The sequence below is a fragment of the Conger conger genome, chromosome 3 (assembly GCF_963514075.1).
Source record: "Conger conger chromosome 3, fConCon1.1, whole genome shotgun sequence".
Classification (NCBI taxonomy): domain Eukaryota; kingdom Metazoa; phylum Chordata; class Actinopteri; order Anguilliformes; family Congridae; genus Conger; species Conger conger.
In genome coordinates this window covers 6892525-6911941 of record NC_083762.1, presented here as the reverse complement: position 1 = coordinate 6911941, position 19417 = coordinate 6892525, and the positions used below count along the sequence as shown (strand labels likewise).

Below are 19417 nucleotides of genomic sequence, written 5' to 3'. Positions count from 1 at the left end.
TTTCCAGGTCAGGGTCTTTTTTGGTGTATCTTTTACATATTATGTCATTCTAAAGGTTATGAGTGAGTTTATCCTTTAAAGTTAATCTGCGATGAATGGATTAAAATATTTAATGTTGTGGTTGAACATGATAATAATTGGGGCTTTTGAAGAGTTGCAATGAAGAGGCAATGCCCTGCACTGGAGACTGAACTTTCCGCATCCTCATGGACCACCTCCATTATACCTGGTCCCATACTACTCGATCATATAAGGACTTAGTGGTGTGATACCACTCCAGATAAGTCATGATATATCAGCAAAGACTAAAAAACCCAAAACCAGGTGTTGATGACATTACAACCTAACTTTGGTGAAAATTTGATCCATTTTGAAACAAAGACATTTTCTGATTAAACTCAATCAAAACTCAATTTGGAGTGAACATAATGCATGTGTGAAAGACAGAGCCTCAAAAACATTTCCAAGTATATAAAAACTATTTCTTCATGACCGATGGTAATATGTCATGGAGTTGTGCTAATTTACCCAAACCTTTTTTAGCCCATATCTCCCTTGATAATAATCCGAGATGTAATTTCATTTTCACACATTTCTTATAAAAAATGAAGCATGCCAAATATCATAAAAATCTGTGATGTGGTCCAAATGTGTGTTGAATTGACCTGGAATTACCCTATAGAAAGAATATGTCTACAATAATTTGAAGACATTCAAAGAAATCAAATCTAAAAAGGCAGTTAACAGTTAGAAATGTGTTTATTTTTCCACACACCAATAAAGAAAATTCACTTACAAAAGTTTTTAAAAAGCATAGGTTTTAAAGATTTTAGTCCCATACACACCAGTTTCAAGTAATATCAGTGATAAGAGCAAGACTTGTGTCACACGTCATGTTGGATCCTTTTTGGGGGTGCCCACCTCCTGTATGATTATGTGGGAACCCCAATGTCAAGATCTAGGGCAACCAATCCTCCCACCTTACAGACTTGGCCTGAACTTTGAATATCAATTTTTAAGGATAACTTGCATCCTGCAATTACACAGCCAATGTACCCCCAATTACACAGCCAATGTTTGAAAGCAAATACAGTGTTGTCAACTGACAGTGATGGGGGGTGGGGGTGGGGGTGGTGTGGGTGGCAGTAAACCATCCCCAACCGTGTTAATCAGAGATAAGGCTGAATGTAGATTAAACTTAACTGAACCTCATCTAAAAGTATAAGCAACTATATGTTCTAGTGGCACGCAGTCTGCATCAGTAATGGGAATGCTGGTCAGTTGCACCTGTGACATCAAAATGGATCCACACTTCCTGTGACCAGAGTCTTCTACAAGTTTCATAGGTTAAGAAAAGACATGTGTACACAGATAAGGACAATTACAGTTTCCTTTCAAAGTACAGAAGGCATCACTAGTTTTCCCCCAACAATTCATTAAAAGTATCAACAATTTATTTACATTTTGAGGCCTCAACCACTCGATGTACGGAAAATGTACGTTCCACAACCCGTTTATTTTTAGGCACTCTTCTCAAGCAATATCCTATCACACAGTTCTTAACAATTTTTTCCATATATAAAAAGTTGGGAGATTTTTGGGGAAATATTTGTGCCATCCCATTAGCCTTGGACAGATTGTCACTGAACAAGATTGTTCTTCTTTTTTCTTTTTTTTTTTTTAAAGCTGTTGGTTTAAAAACAAATATTTGAGTGCCGCCATAAATATAACAGCAGTATATTTTATTTTATTTGAAATAAATCCATTCACTCTGAAAGCCATAACCTTGACTTTTTCACTATAATTCTTTTTTTGCATAGTGCTGTTTTAACGCAGATGCTAAAGAACAGTCAGTGGTCAACCTGGGACTTGGGGTGCTGGTTAACCCCCCCCATCTTATTGTGCACCAAACTAGCTGGTGCTGAGTTGCAGTCTCTGGAGCAGTCCCTCCCTCAGCTCCCTCCCTTCCTCCCTTCCTCCTGTCCTCCTTTCCTCCCTCCATCACTCTGCAGATCTGCTGTCCTCGCCGTTGTTGAGGTCGGTGTCTGTCTCCTTGCGTTTCCAGAAGGAAAACCAGCTTAGGGAGGTTCGCATCTTTGCACTGTGCACCTTCTTCATCGCCTGCAGGGGGCGACAGAGAGAAGGTCAAGGAACGTGGGTGAGTAAGACAGGAGGACGGAGCTGATGTTATGCATTTGATTGATTGATTGTTGATTTTTGCGTTAAAACGTCGTTACAAGACCTTTGTAAATCCCTTCCTATCATTGAAAAAGGCTCTCTGACATGTTGACTCACCCACTCACCCTACCCTCTGTCTATATTTCTTAAATTTGGGTTTCAAAATATACCGTTGGCGGCCCAACACTCCGCACCAAAGCATTGTATAACTGTAGAATAATTCAAGCTCATTGGTTGAAAATTGGTTCTAATTGCCAAAGTCAAGAGAAGGGGAGAGATAAACAGTGTTGTGGTTTTAAGTGTGTTTGTTGCTGCTATTGCTCTCTTGACCGTTAGACGTCCGAAATGACCTTTAACTAATTTATTATAACCAGGGGAAGGATAAAACTGAAAGCTGACAGCATCTGACACAGCCGTTGGGCCTTGCTCTCTTATTTACCGCTTTCAGACAGATGCGGTTCTGGTTCTGGTTCTGCCTCTGGTTCTGTTCTGGAGTCTCAGAACCTTGGTGCTTTCTGGCAAACCAGCCCTCGTCGAAAACCAGTCTAAGCAGAACCAAAGTTCCACCACCCTCCATCATCAACGGAGGGCGTTGCTCAATGCACAAGGCAGGCGGAATATGAGACGCCCACTGATGCCGTCATGGTTCACAAGGGAAAAAGAACTATTTATTGGTTCCGGCTGAGAACCAACTTTTCAGGTTCCGGACCAATTTATTTTTGGTCTAAGCGCGCCGGCCGGTTCAAGGTTAGGTTCGGGAACCGGAACCGGAACCGGCACGGAGCCTTGCCGGTGTGAGTGGCCTAATAGTGGCTACACCGGGGATCGAGCTGCCGACCTTGCGGGTCCCAGTCCCGTACCTCAACCGCTACGCTAGAGTTCAGTTCAGTTCAGTTTATTCTTTGTCCCAAATGGGCAATTTGTTTGCAGCAGGACCACACACATACCACACAACAATAGGCATGCAGCAGGACCACACACATACCACACAACAATAGGCATGCAGCAGGACCACACACATACCACACAACAATAGGCCTACAGGCCTTCCTCACCTCTTTGTCCAGGAAGGTGTCGAACTCGTCGCTCATGCGCCTCAGCTGTCGGCCGTAGCGTTTGGCCGCCAGCGCGCCGGGCGCTGACCAGGACCGCGAGCGGAGCCTCCGGCCGTCCTCGCCCTCCTCGAACACCTCCTCCTGCGGCTCCGCCTCCTCCCCCTGGCTGGAGGCCTGGGACACCGAGCGCGACCGCAGCCGCTCCAGCTCCGGCCCTGAGCGGGACACGCCGCGGATTTGGGGCATGGCAAAAATGGTAAATGGTAAATGGTTGGCATTTATACAGCGCCTTTATCCAAAGCGCTGTACAATTGATGCTTCTCCATTCACCCATTCATACACACACTCACACACCGATGGCGATTGGCTGCCATGCAAGGCCCCCCGACCAGCTCGTCAGGAGCATTTGGGGGTTAGGTGTCTTGCTCAGGGACACTTCGACACTGCCCGGGCGGGGGATCGAACCGGCAACCCTCTGACTGCCAGACGACTGCTCTTACTGCCTGAGCCATGTCACCCCAGCCGAGTTACAGAAGCGCAAGAAAAATAAAAAAACAGATGAAGAGGGTTTAATAACTAGTGACCTGTGCTGAGTGCAATACAGGGTGTGGGAGCCAAGTTGCATTTATATACGGTATGTCTAGTTCAATAAATAAGCACAGTCTGTACTTTGTTTAACATGGACATTTGAATAGTGATGTAGGTTACCATCTCTTTAAGAGATTTTGGCTCGCTTAGGGGTGAACCTGTGGATTTGTTTTTAGTTGAGGCTCAAGCAAAACCAAGCCACATGGTTTTCTTACCGTAGTACAATTTTCGGATTAGGATAACTTAGCTTTGAATGCTCCTGTAAGAAGATACTACAAACTGTAGAATTAATAATTGTTTTATCCTTTTTACATCGGAGTCCTGTAGAGGTTTTTCCTCCTCAAGTTAATGTACACGAGTTAAGCCATTATTGAGCTTCAATCAATCGAAATAGGTTGAAATAGATGATACCATCTGAATTTGTTATCAGATAGAGGAAATCGTATAGCTGTCAACGTTAGCCAAGGCTTTGAACACTGAGAGATGACATCGAGAGACATTGTAATCTGCACCAGCATTACAAAAACAACACGAAATCAGGTTTGTCAGACCGGGTGATGTGGGTAAAAAGAACCGTCAACATAGCCATGGCTTTGAGCAGAGCTGCCAGACAGTAATAGCTTCATAGCTGCTTACACAGACAGTGAATATTCTGTCTGATTCATCTGGCCGTGTCATACACCACCCCTGAGGTGGTGGCAGCTATTGACTAGTACTGGAGTCATTAGTCAGTGTTGTTGAACAAAAGTGACTCACTCCTGTCCTTCAGTTCTCTGGTTCGCAAATATTTTATTTTACATCCTAAGAAAAGTGTGGGCCTATTATGCCACCCCCCCCCGCATTTCACATTTCTAAAAGTGGAAAGGCTTACTGAACATTTTGGTAGAAGAAAAGTGACTACGGAATCTATAAATGTCATTAGACAATAATATTAAACACATTAGTCATTGTATTACATTACATTAATGGCATTTGGCAGAAGCTCTTATCCAGAGCGACATACAGTTGACTAGACTAAGCTGGAGCAATGCAGGGTTAAGGGCCTTGCTCAAGGGCCCAACGGCTGTGTGGATCGAACCACTGATCCCAGTCATGTACCTTAACCACGACGCTACAGGCCGCCCATAATATACACATTAAATAGATATGCTCTACAGAAGAAAGAGCACAGGGTCAAAGGTACTGAGCATGTCATAAGGTGTGTCTTATGGACTGCTTGCGACAGGCGTCTCTGGGCAGATCTTGTGTCTCACCTGTTAGTACGATGTCTGGCACGGCTCCTTCTCCTGGGTTGTCCTGGTTGGTTGCCGGCTGGTTGCCGTCTGCGCCATCATCGGAGGTCTCTGATTCGTTGTCCGAAATAGTGAACATGTGACTCATCGTGACATCTACACCGAAGGACATGAGAGGACATGGAACAAGGGTGAAATTGAGACGGGGGTGTGGAGAGAGTGGAGAGAGTGGAGAGGGAGAGATAACAAACCAAAACGAAATTAAAAAGTGGATCTGAAATAAATGAAATTTTCTCGCAGGCTGAGGCTGTTTGAGATTTCTCCAGTGGAGTAAAGTTGGCATTCAGGCCACGGCCTTTCCATTACGTATCTGAAGCGCCTCAAAAGATCTGCACTTCTGAGAAGGCCTGAAATGAACACTTCTAGGTTTGGCTAAACACATACAGGGCGGCCTGTAGCGTAGTGGTTACGGTGCGTGACTGGGACCCGCGAGGTCGGTGGTTCGATCCCCGGTGTAGCCACAATAAGATCCACACAGCCGTTGCTGCATTGCTCCAGGGGAGGATTGTCTCCTGCTTAGTCTAATCGACTGTACGTCGCTCTGGATAAGAGCGTCTGCCAAATGCCAGTAACGTAATGTAATGAACAAGTCTGAGATGAGTGAATAACCAAGGAGACAACACAAAGGTTTTCCTTCCTCATTTAATGCAGGGTTAAGGTGTCCTGATAAATACTGAATTATTGGTATCAATCTGGAGATGAACTAACCATCTGTCTTAAAGGTATAGTTCATCTTCTGGATTTTTATATTTCAGTTTAAATGTAAGTTTTTTATTGGCATTGGGTTTTTTTTATAATCAGGTAATATAAACACGGAGGAAAAAATTGCCCTTCAATCAGCTTGGCAGTTACACTGACTGAATTCTCTTGGTTTAAACGACAAACGCACGAAAGCTCCTATACTAGGCATACAAAAACAATGACAGATAAGCACCCCGACGTTGAGATATGACTGCAGTCATTACATTCGTGGCAAAGCAAACCAAAGAGGGACTCCATGCTCATCAGGCCAAATGAACAAAAATAATGTCACCAGATTCAACAGAACTGGAACTGACCACATGAGTAATAAATGAAGGCTTTGTTTAGACCTTGCATACACCTTGGTGGACATTACAAGTCTGCAGCTGATGTGCTGATAAGCAACACCCTGACAGTCACGTACCACAGTCCGTCTGATGTAATGATCTAGGTGGGGAGAGTCCAGTCGCAACAGAACTGCACGTGACAGCGGTCAACCTGACTGCTGTGTGCCCCACTGATGGCAATGCGGTTAGTTTTAGCTCAATCTTGCGGAGAACCATAGCGAAACTGGCAGTGCGCTAATGAGAATACGGTTGGGTTGGGATGCTTCAATCCTGCTGAAAAGTAATATGGTACATCACGGTAAGACCCGCACAGCCGTTGGGCCCTTGAGCAAGGACCCTTAACCCTGCATTGCTCCAGGGGAGGATTGCCTCCTGCTCAGTCTAAAATCAACTGTAAGTCGCTCTGGATAAGAGCATCTGCCGAATGCCACTGATGTAATATAATGTAACATCATGGTCTCTCATTGGCAGACTGGTTCCACTATTATGCTAACAGGTTGCAACCTGCTAGCTGTGAACAACCCCGACACTGAGAGACAATGTAATCTGCACCAGCATTACAAAAACAGCACAAATCAGGTTTGTCAGACCGGGTGAGGTGGGTAAAAAGATCTTTGTAAGAGGCATAGTCCCTTCGAAAAGTATTGGAACAGCAAGGTCAATTCCTTTGTTTTTGCTATACGCTGAAGACAATTGAGTTTGAGGTTAAAAGATGTACATGAGATGAGAGATCCGAATTTCAGATTTCTTAAACAACTTAGAACATATCACCTTTTGTATCAGACCACCCGATATTTAGGTGAGCAAAAGTATTGGAACATGTGACTGACAGGTGTTTCTTGTTGCCCTGATGTGTATTTGACTTCTGTTATTTCCACGACCCCCTTCAGTGTCTTTTGTTTGTAGCTTTTTAAATATGTCCGTGACTTAACACCACATATTTTAAGTTACTTTTTTTGTTGAATCTTTTGACACAAATTACATCGCGCGGACGCGGACAGCTGATAGAATGTTTACGCGGCTCGTTACCGGCGATGCGCTGCAATTACCCGGTATTCCCTTGCCTACTCTGTAAAGACGGCTTATATCGTCTAAAAAGAATCGTATAGTTTGGAAAAATAAAAGCAATCCGACCAGTTTATGAAATTATGACGGTCAAGTTTGGTATGTTTAAAGAAGTATATAAGTCGAAAAGGATCAGAAAAAACTGTTAGACAAAAAACAAAAATATATTAATAATATATTATTATATACTTATGTTTGCCAATATCCACGAATTAGTTCTGTAAGAAAAAGTAGCCTATTGCTGCTGCAATTTTTTTTGGCAATTCTGTTCTAAAATGTGTCTTTTTTTCTCCATAAAATACCAAAAAATAATCAATAAGCAGTATCAATAATGACAAATAAATAATGGATAAACTCTTAATGATCTCCGTCCCTACAGGTCAGTGGTGAGTCAGATTAACCATATGTAACAGGGTGACACCGTGTGTCTCTTTATAACCCTTATAATACAGGTAGGGATAGGTAAAAACCGGTTAGATAAGCATCCCAGGAACTTTATTGTATAGGCATATCAAGCTAATTGATGCCATCCAAATTAGCCATGTTCACAGGGTAGGGTTGAGATGAAATTCTGTCAATATTGTTTCCAACATACAATACATCGAACATTTTCCCAGGTCATCTTTCTTGGGCCAAAAATATGATCTGACTGGGTAATATAGATGCATGGAATCCATGTGTTCTTCATCCATTGTATTAGCCAGTCCAATAAATAAAAAAAATCATAACAGCAAACTTACTTTTTCAAACTAAAAAATTGGATGGTTTAACATATCAGCATCTTCTGTACCATTGAAGTACAAATAACTTTTTAAGCATAAGGATCTGAAACGTATGATGTCATCCTGTTACAAATGGTAAGAAGTCCATCTTACATAACAAAGTGGAAAAAAGGGTTCCCAAAAGGCAAAAGTCCAAAATACAAAAAATGAAGAACACAACAAGAAGTCCATCTCAACCATCTTCAGTCAATTGTAGCACACAGTTATGTGCAATATTTTCCAAAAATTCTGGCCAGCAGCTGCCACTGGAGTAAATACCAGGAAATAAAAGCTGAAAATGTAAACATTTGTCTCATGTTCATCTTTTTACCTCAACCCCAAATGTATTCAGTGTATTGCAAAAACAAAGGAATTGGCCTTGCTGTTCCAATACTTATTGAGAGGACTGTAAACATTTTGGAGCATGGAATAGAAGGCCATGATCACAATGACACTTATATTGATGTATCTTTTTCTTGAGTGGTGTAGGTCTACGGTTTCGTTTCACTTTCCTTTCATAATGACCCTGCTGTGAAAAACAGCTCAAGCTATGTTTCGAAACTGCTGGTAGCTGGTTGACCACTTCAGACCAGCTCTCAGCTTTGCATGCTTTGACCGGGTCAAGCTATGTTTTGAAGTAGCTGCTTGACCAGCTATCAGCTCAGACAAACAACAAGTACTAGCTGGTGATGACCAGCTCATACCCAGCAAGACCAGCTCATGACCAGCTTGGCCATGGTGGTTGAGCAACTCATACCCAGCTAGACCAGCCTGGCCATCTCAATTTCCAAGCTGGTGAACCTGGTATATCTGGATATTACAGCAGGGTACTCTCGATCAAAAAAACTCTTGGACTTCACCCTACATAATAGAATAAATAAGTGACGTGTTTCTGTAGTCCAAATGCGCTTTAAATTGGGAGCCATTTCTTCAAGTCAGCTGGTTATTGTTAAAAAAAAAAAAAAAAAAAAACCCAGAACAGTGCTACTGTATCTATATCTGTCTGGACTGGATGGACCCAAAATGGAAAGTAACTTAGCTCGCTAGTTGCGAATACTACGACTAACCTCAGTAGGCTAGCTAGAAGGCTACGCTACTTCAACGTCTAAGCCGGTTGACATGTAATAACGAGCTACATATACAATTTACCATTTAATATCACTCATCGGCACATTTCAAAGGGTCAAACTGTCACATTCACAAACAATTTGCCATAAAGGCAACGAAATAATACTTGTTTTAGCTACGTGACTGAGCTCGTGTTGGCTAACTTTTCAGAGCTTATTGGAATGTGTGCTGAGAGATAACCGGTCGACGGAATCTTTAACTGTCACTTCCTCGAACAATGTTTCCATTATCGACAGAATGTTTTTCTACCTATTTCCGCCTATTTATAGTACATGTCAATTGTAGCAGGTCAGACACCTCCGTCCGCTAGCCTAAACATTGAATATCGACTACCTCGCATGACAACTTGAAACTGGCACACACCCAACAACTACGGGTTGAGTACAGTGCAATACAATAAAAATGATATAAACGTTCGACAGTTGCATACACGAATAGAGCTACAACAGTACGTTTTACAAGATAATCATTCTCGATCGCTTATTTTGAGCTCATTCGTCTTACCCGAATTCAGCTGATTGACAACGTTGTAACCCCTGCAGAGTTGCCCTCCTTCGGTGTTGCGGTAGCTTTGGGTAGTTTGCTGTACAGTTCCACTTCTCTCGTCCAATCGGTTCGCATGCATGGCATCGTGGCGCTGTACGACAGTACCCGTCCAATCTGCGCACACTGCCAAGGCATTCTGACTGGCCCTTCAGAGACCGCGTCACTGTTGCGAGCGAGGACTGCCTCCGTGCCTTGTTTACTCCGCAGACTGGCCCCTATTATACAACGTATGAGCGCATCACTATCTTAAAATCACACAATGTGTAAAGTCGCGCTTGTAATTTGAGAAAGGGAATTTGACCCAGCAGGAGTAACAATCTGCATGCAACGTCAATACATTTAAAACGTTTACTTTGACTTATAACATAGGATTCTTATAACAATGGACTTATAACAATGGAATGTATGCCATTCTGTCTAAACCTGTCCAATCTTGGTTTCGTTACAAACAACAATGCATTATGCAACATCCTGAGTAATGGCATTACTTCGATGTAGATTAGTCATGGTTTTCAAGAGGGAAAATAGACCCGTCGGAACTGGATTTTCAGCTTTCTTTTGTTATGAACCCATGCTCACTCTCATGTTAATCCAAACTTACTCTCTAGTAGGCCAATAGCTGCCTATTTGTTTCTAGGTTGTCTTGTGTCAGAAGTCCTCACCTACCTATTTACATTGCTTGATTGTTTTCAACCCTGTTTTTACTTCATATCCCCAGTGGCCTCTCAAAACCCTTCCCCCTCCAAAGAAATAGCAGGCACAGCTGTTAGTTTCTACTGTTCTATTAATTATCAAGCCACTCTGTCTACCCTCTGACCATAACAAATTAACCATTAAAATTAAGTCATTAAAAACTTCAACTAATTTGTGAGAGAGTCTTCCATCAGTGAATCTTTATCCAACTTTTGATGATGCTAAATAGGGCAATTCTCATTTTTTATTTTTGGTTCTGTTCCTTTGTATACGGTTCTCTCTCTCTCTCTCTCTCTCTCTCTCTCTCTCTCTCTCTCTCTCTCTCTCTCTCTCTCTCTCTCTCTCTCTCTCTCTCTCTCTCTCTCTCTCTATTTCCGCAGAATAAATCTATTTAATTCTTTAAAAATCAATTGACCAAACTAGAACTCATATAGGTCATTTGCATGTTTGGCTGCTACATATCATAGCATGTTTTGCAGATTTAGATATACACTCAGTGGGCAATTTATTAGGTATTTACTGGGCTTATGTTTTTGACTTATTAAGTCTTCTGTTGCTGTAGCCTATCCACTTAGAGGTTTGATGCATTGTGTGTTCAGAGATGCTCCTCTGCATATGACAGTTGTAATGTGTGGTTATTTGTGTTACTGTCACCTTCCAGTCAGCTTTGACCAGTCCTGCCCTTCTCCTCCGACCTCTCTCATTAACAAGGCATTTATGCCCGCAGACCTGCTGCTCACTGGATGTTTTTTGTTTTTCCACACCATTCTCTGCTAACTCTGGAGACTGTTGTGTCCCAGGAGATCAGCAGTTTCTGAGATACTTAAAGCATCCTGTCTGGCACCAACAATCATTCCACGGTAAAAGTAACTTGGATCACATTTCTTCCCCATTCTGATGGTTGATATGATGCTTCTGACCCGTGTCAGACAAGCAATTGGCTGATTAGATAATCGCAGAAATATGTAGGTGTATAGGTGTTCCTAATAAAGTGCTCAGTGAGTGTAGATGTAACCATGACAATTGTCATGTGTTCAGTCCATTTGACCATGCGTATAAAAATTGGATAAAGAATGTGCATAAATTATGACTAGAAATACAGTGGGCTCCAGAAATATTGGCACCCTTAAGAAAACTGGAGAAAAAAGGCTGCATATAATAAACAACATGGATAATGATCTATATTTTATGTTCAAACATTCAGGGAAAACATATACTTTTACTTCAATACATTTACTCTCATTCTGTAACTATTTTAAATCCCATGGAAAAACCTGTGGTCTGAACTGAAGTTTATAGCACTTTTTGTGCATATTTGTCAAGGGTGCCAATAATTCTGGAGCCCACTGTATATTAGGGAGGAGACCATTTAGATGCATCCAAACCGTTGTTCAGGATCTGTACAGTATATTACATTGCAGCTTCTCAAATTTACACTGAGCTGAGTGTGTCTGCAACTAGATCTATATTTGTGATATAAGCACCAGCTTCAGAATGAAGTATTGGGTGTCACACTTTACAAGAAGGGCACATAAATTGCCATTAATTAATATTCACGTGAATTAATTGACGTACAAATACATTAATTAAGCATGAAATTAACTTATCATTAGTTAATGTATCTGTTAACTACTAATGTATTTGTTACATGAATGTTATAAATTAGCAAACAATAGGATAAACGTATAATTAGTTAACCATGAACAAATACATTTACTTTTTTTCATTATGAATTACCATTAACCAATGTAGTTGTTGCATTAATTAATGATATACAAATACATTAAAGGTGTAAGGATTAACTTCACAGTCGTAAGTTAGTTAGTTAATGCCAATTCATGTAACCTTGTTGTCAAGTGTTACCGCTATATCAGCCAGTGTCTAATGCTGCGAATACGTCAACTGTACGTCGCTCTGGATAAGAGCGTCTGCCAAATACCATTAATGTAATGTAATGTAATGTAATGCTGAATGGCAAGGCAAACAATATCAGGGCACACTGACGTTCCCACTGAAGCTGACTGCATGCAAAATAATAATTGATGTGATTAAACTAGTCTTTGTCTGAGAGCAAATTGACAGCGTGCTGTAGATGCAGGGAGAGACTCCATTGTGCAAGCTGACTGTTTGGAAGTTATAGAAGTGAATTTGTGCAGAATTTGAATTCGAGTCAAGGATTCAGTAATTCGAACTGTACACCAGCTTGTTTTATATATATGATATATATATATATATATATATATATATATATATATATATATATATATATATATATATATATATATATATAATATTGCATTAGCCAATCATGTAACAGCAATTAAATGCATAAAGTCATGCAGACATGGTCAAAAGGGTCAGTTGACTTTCAGACCAAATGTCAGAATTGGGAAGAAATGTGATCGAAGTCACTCTGACCGTGGAATGATTGTTGGTGCCAGACTTGAGAATGGTGTGAAAAACGATGCGAAAGAGAAAACATCCAGTGAGCAGCAGTTTTGCAGGTTAAAAAAAAAAAGCCTTGTTAATGAGACAGGTCAAAGGAGAAGGGCCAGACTGGTCGAAGTTGACAGGCGACAGTAACGTAAATAACCACACATTACAGCAGTGGAATGCAGTAGAGCATCTCTGAACGGACAACATCTATGTGGATAGGCTACAGAAGCAGAAGACCAATAAAACCAATTAGTATTATAAATACCAAATAAAGTGTTCGCCGAGTGTATATTTTGTCCCATTTTATAGTTCCAATGCTAACTCTGGCATGCTGCTATTAGCAATACGCTGATATTTCAATGCTTTAGAACCGCCTCGAATTCCATTTAAATTGAGGGAAGTCTCTTCCTAAATCACATTCTGGCAGTCAGATTCAGATTCAGATGTGTCCATTGCTGTAATTCCATGGCGGTAGCCTGTGTGGCTAATTGAAGGGGTATGTGCGTGCCAGCACTGGGCCAGCACTCAGTTGCTATCTGGGATTGCACCAGGTTCTGAAGGTCCTCTATCGAGTGTTATGATACAGTTTCAGGGAGCTCTACAACTTTGAAACATAAAAACTGAATTTAAAAATGAAATGAAAATCGAGGGATAACAGCTATGTACAAAATCGTAACTACAGGTTAGCAAAATATGTAGGTATATCCGTAACTATTTTTGCTGGGATTGCAATTCCTTCCAATTGAATATGTACATATTTACATATGGATTGCTCGCCGAACTTTATTCAGCGTTGGAATTTAACCCAAAAGTTACGTCATGGTCACAGCTAAGCTCGGCCTGCCTTCGGGACAGCCGAATGCCTGGGCGACTGCAGCGGACAAGTCGAAATGAGTATGAACTGTTAAGATAAACAGTTGTCAGATGGTCCTGCTGACGACCGCTGTAGTGCTGATTTGCAAACTGCTAACATGCCTGGTATAGACAAGAGCCAGAATCCAAACCAACAGTGTCATGATATCGTTCAGAACAAAGATCTGATTTAACTGGACAACGTCAATGTACCAAACCCCGCACTTATTGAAACTTGCTCCGTGACTATACACTATACCAATTCCTTGGTCGGAAAACTTGGAAGAGAAGCATTTATTTGCAGGTGACAATTTCGTGTAATATGAAAATATTTCTAATATATCACCAGAAGATGGCGCAATAAGACTTTATTGCTTATAAAATCCTTGACTATACTTCATGGGTCCTATCACCTGTCAGTAGTTTGGATACAAAATTAAATGCGATTAATTTACTTTACAAATCAGTCATAGTTGTCGGTTATTGTAAACCTTTATCACGTGGAATAGATACTAAAAACTTTGCAATAATGTACCTTATTTCTCGTGTTCTGGTGTGTGAATGTAAGTGTGTGTGTATGTGTGTGTGTGTGTGTGTGTGTCCATTGACCAAAATAACGTGTCACAATTATTTTCCCCTCTATTTCCTCAGATCTTTATACCTGACTTTCATGATTTTTTTCATGATCTGAATGTGGTAATGATGGAAGAAAATGCATATAACGTAGACCTTTATATACTACTGTTAAAAGGTATTTTTCCCCGCTGTGTTTATTTCAGTCTCTAAATTCATGTTACCCAATATCTTGTAGACCTAAGTTTTCACTTGCCTTTGTAGATTTTTGTTGATGTGTCAGCACCATAGATTTTTTCTTCTGTATTCACAGCTACCAGGTTTTCTTTCTTTGAATCTCGCCCCCCTCTCCCTCTCCTTTCCTCTTGTACATCTGTATGTATGTCCCATACAGTCCCATAATGTCATTTGTCAACATTGTTACATTTAATATGTAGAAGAGACTCAGTGTTGCAATTGCCTCATGCATGCGCATGTTCACATGAGGCATGTATTCATTAGAGGAAGACAGTACCAATTACTCCTTCATTGGACAGTGGGTACTCTAAAAATACATTCCTACCATGTTTTGATTTAACACTTTTTCAGATTACTGTTTGCATTCTTGGTTATTTTTCAATGTTACATTTCAGGTTTGTACAGATATTTCTGTGTTTTCAGATCCTGGAGCGTCATTCTGTACTTTAGTACAGCATGCTCAGATACCACCCTTCCGACAAAACATATGATTATGTAAATTGCATCTTTCTGTAGTTTGAATACTAAAATAGTATGAGGAAATTATAGCATATAACTTTGTAGTTGGACATGACATGATTACATGAGATACAGCATCTCACCAGTAAACTGGTTACATTGCAAATTAAATTGTATTAGTACTTATTTTGGAAATGAGCCATTTTTTAGCTGTTAAATAATACAAGAAGTTTTCTTCTATGCATATAATGCAAGGTCTGTGTTTGTGTGGTCAGTGACATTGCAGTTAATAAGAGAGAAGGTTTATCTGGAAGTTTCTGATGTGTTTTTGGTTTGTGGCTCTGCTCAAAGAACCTCCCACTTTTCTGCATTTAGCCACATACAATTATCCTCCATTTAAATCGATGTAGCTCGAGCCCCACCTTCATTTTCATCTGAAGGGTACATTCAGCGAACTGTGGCTTGTAGCCCCACCCAACATCTGACTGCTACTGAGAAATTCACTCTAACTTTAGTGGATGCGGCTCATTGCTAGAGGGAAACCCAAAAGCTAAATTCAGCTCTGTGCCAAGATCCACTGTGAAATGTGTAAACACAGCTATGAATATTTTCTCTAACCTTTGGGGATAAGAGACAGTTTTGTAGTTACATTAAAGTCAGTTATGCAGTCATACAGTTTTCTTTCCCCCTAAATCAAATACGACATATTTTAGTCTGTCATAAATGTCCCGTGATGTGTAACTGGTAAAATAAAAACGAATACAGAATCTTGACGGCACGGTACAGAATTGTGCGTGTGTGATTTTATGGAATCTGTGGTTATTGTTATAGAATGACTGAATTCTGCCAAACAGTCCCATCAAACTAAATTTTGATGCTTGAATACAGATCCCTGTATTTTACTGTGGCTCCAGAGTAGGAGTAGTAATTTACTGATTAGTAATATTCTCTGAGCCATATGTACGGAGTGTACATTATCCTCTGACACTCCCTTCTCAAACCCATTCATCACAGTGACTGAAGCTCCCCACCCATAGTAGAATCCTTTTGTGGGTTTAATGTGGTTATGTTCTCTGTGCGTTCTGGTGGACTTACAGTATCCATTACCATAATTGCTGAGTATAGGAGTTATGCGGAATGGTCTTGTCAAGGATTATTATCATGGATACAGAACAGTTTAAAGATGTTAGGATATTATTTTTTTAATTGGTTATGAGTATAGCCACTCATAGCCACTCATACAGTGGAACAGGTACATTACTTTGCCAAATGAGTTTACAGTTCAAATGTTATCTTTGCTTTATTTTTTATATTATTTCTGTTTTAGTGTTTGTTTTTGATTGGCAGGGCAGTTTCTATGTGCAATGAATGATATTTTAGATATTTACTATATAGATGTGGGATTCATACAATATTCATGGGTTTGTAGCAAGAAAGCAAGAAAACACACAGTTATTCCAAAGCAGCTTGTCCTGCCACATTATACTTCTAGAGGCTGGAGAAATGAACATCCATCCATCCATCCATCCATCCATCCATCCATCCATTATCTTAACCCGCTTATCCTGAACAGGGTTGCAGGGCGGCTGGAGCCTATCCCAGCATACATTGGGCGAAAGGCATGAATACACCCTGGACAGGTTGCCAGTCCATCGCAGGGCACACACACCATTCACTCACACACTCATACCTACGGGCAATTTAGACTCTCCAATCAGCCTAACCTGCATGTCTTTGGACTGTGGGAGGAAACCGGAGTACCAGGAGGAAACCCACGCAGACACGGGGAGAACATGCAAACTCCGCACAGAGAGACCCCGGCCGACAGGGAGAGAAATGAACAGGTTAATTTTTAAGTGTTTATTCACAATCCTAAACACTGTGCAGCTGTCTCAGGTTTCACGTGACATAGAACAAGTCCAAGCAAAAATGAGATGAGACATAGCTTTTTTAGTATAACTGGTAGTATTCACAATCTCTAGAAACAAAGTTGCTGCATACAATTGTTAAACTTACTTTAAGTGTCTCTATACCTAAATGGTAAATGGTTGGCATTTATATAGCACCTTTATCCAAAGCGCTGTACAATTGATGCATCTCATTCACCCATTCATACTCACACCGACGGCGATTGGCTGCCATGCAAGGCACCAACCAGCTCGTCAGGAGCATTTGGGGGTTAGGTGTCTTTCTCAGGGACACTTCAACACAGCCTGGGCGGGGGCTCGAACCGGCAACCCTCCAACTGCCAGACAACTGCTCTTACTGCCTTAGCCATGTCGCCCGAACATACCTCCCATTGTTAAGCCAGCAGGCAGGTTGTGAATATCCTTCATTACACACAGAAACTGCCTGGACCAATAGAAAACATACACTAAAGCTAAAAAACACAGGAACTATAAGTATCATAACAGATTGGTATTTGCTGTGGATTAAAGTCTTCTACAAAGACTTTTGATTTTACAACATTTGTTCAAACAAGCACACCACTATTCAGATGTGCCTATAATAGTTAAGATTTACTATTAGAATGTTTAAGACGCATTTTGTTACATTGCAGTTGTTTTTCTGGATTGTTTTTTCAAAATTCCAAGTCAGTAGTCTAGAACTAGAATGATTGTTACCTTTATAATGCTCAGTTAAAGGTACAATAGGTAATTTCAGACTTCTAACGGTCAAGAGAGGAATTGCAGCAACAAACCACAACACTTTTTATCCCACCCCTTCCTATGTGAACGCACTGATGTTGAAACGCCATTGGCTGTGGCAATTAGAATTTTCTACCCATGAGCTTGAATTATAGCACAGATATACTATGTTTTGGTACAGAGTGCCGGCCCATCAACTGCATATTTTGAAACCCGAATTTAAGGACTATAAACACAATGGTCTTGAAACAAGGTTTTAACACAAAAATCTTACCTATTGTACTTGTAAGAAGATTACAATCACAATATTTGTGATGTTAAACGGTAAATACGGTGCAGGTTTGTGTGGTTCAGTTTCTTATGCTATCAAAACAACTAAAGCTGGATGAATGGTGTGACACATCTCATGAGCAGAACAATCCTGCCCCATTACCTTAAGCAGGGACTGCTGTCATGACCAGAAGGAGAAGAAAAAGTATAAATCTGAGAGACCTTGCCAGGGGTGAATTGATTATTCCTCTTGGGACGCATTTGACTTGCGCATGGTCTGTCCTCCCGGTAAAGCTGACCTCGGATCAGCGCTCAGCAGGTCACCGGCTGCGCCCTCGCCCATAACGTGCGGTCTCAGATCAGTGCCACTGAGACCAGCAGTGAGGAGTTAGAGGCTGGGGTGGAACCCGACCCCCGGCACTCAGCATTGATCCCATAGTAAAGATTTAAGCGCGTGACACTGACACCCCGAATTCTGTAATAATTCTCGATGCTGTGAAACGGACCGAGTCGTCAATCTAGGACACCGAGGTCAAGCGGATAAATTAATCAACTAATCTACCGACAGCTAAATCAATACGTGCCCCATAGCAGCGTGTCGCAAACTGTTTGTAGATTAGCGGGTGTGTAAATTGGATCGTAGATCCAGAAATGTTGGAAACTAATGCTGCGGCATATGTCTTATGATGCATATCGGAAAGAGCAGGGAGGGGATGTTGTGAAGTGGATTTGTTTAAATTGTGTAATGAAATGCATTACCTAAGCATGTTTTTTCCAAATACAAGTTATGTATTTTCCATATACATAAACAGAACAGGAAAATATCTTTACTGCATACCGTGTAGGCGAAATAAGAAACCTATATTATTTTATACTCCTACAATTGCTCAGAGAAAATAGTAAAGTGATAATTTTATTTCCAAAAAGATATGTGCTAAAATGACTGGATACATCCTTTCCAATGATAACACTGAGTGTTTTTTTTTTTTGTCAATCTCATATGAGATTGGTCAACATATGAAGGGGGAACTTAAACAAAAAGATCCTTCATAAAGAAACTTTCAAGATCCTTCAGTCTGCTCTTGTGGACGTCCGAACATAACAATTTCTTTATACCATAAGCTTTGTAATAGTGATTTGGATGTACAGTATAGACGGGGCACTGCTGTATAGTCCAGGTATCCAGTTGGTAAAACTAGAATGATCCTGGATGATTACATCTGCTGAGCAAATATTGAGGGGGACTGTAGCGTAGTGGTTAAGGTACACAACTGGGACCCACAAGGTCGGTGGTTGATAATACATTAATTTCTCACTCTTCCCGTAAGTTGTCCTCCAATTATGATGGATTTCTGTAGACAAGCGTATAGTGAATGTACGGTGTAGATCTCAGTGTTGTACTGTAATGGTTGATGAGTGTGTGTTGCTGCAATGAGGAACTACATCACATCTCGGTTTCTTTGGTGGCAAACGACGAAGTAACAATGAACCAAGACTGTTGTGGTCGTTTTGTAAGTCCGAAATCCTTTCTCATTATTGCTGTTAAAC

General features: G+C 40.8%; 1 protein-coding gene across 1 annotated transcript; it reads right to left on the bottom strand.

Moving 5' to 3' along the window:
- Positions 1-740: 740 nt before the first annotated feature.
- On the bottom strand, positions 741-9819 carry LOC133125223 (bcl2-associated agonist of cell death-like). The gene is made up of 4 exons (XM_061236978.1): positions 9660-9819; positions 5075-5209; positions 3234-3448; positions 741-2121 (listed from the first exon to the last, which is right to left on the bottom strand). Exons 1-4 carry the CDS (start codon positions 9778-9780, stop codon positions 2002-2004), a joined length of 591 nt encoding a protein of 196 aa, XP_061092962.1. The 5' UTR covers positions 9781-9819; the 3' UTR covers positions 741-2001.
- Positions 9820-19417: the final 9598 nt, after the last annotated feature.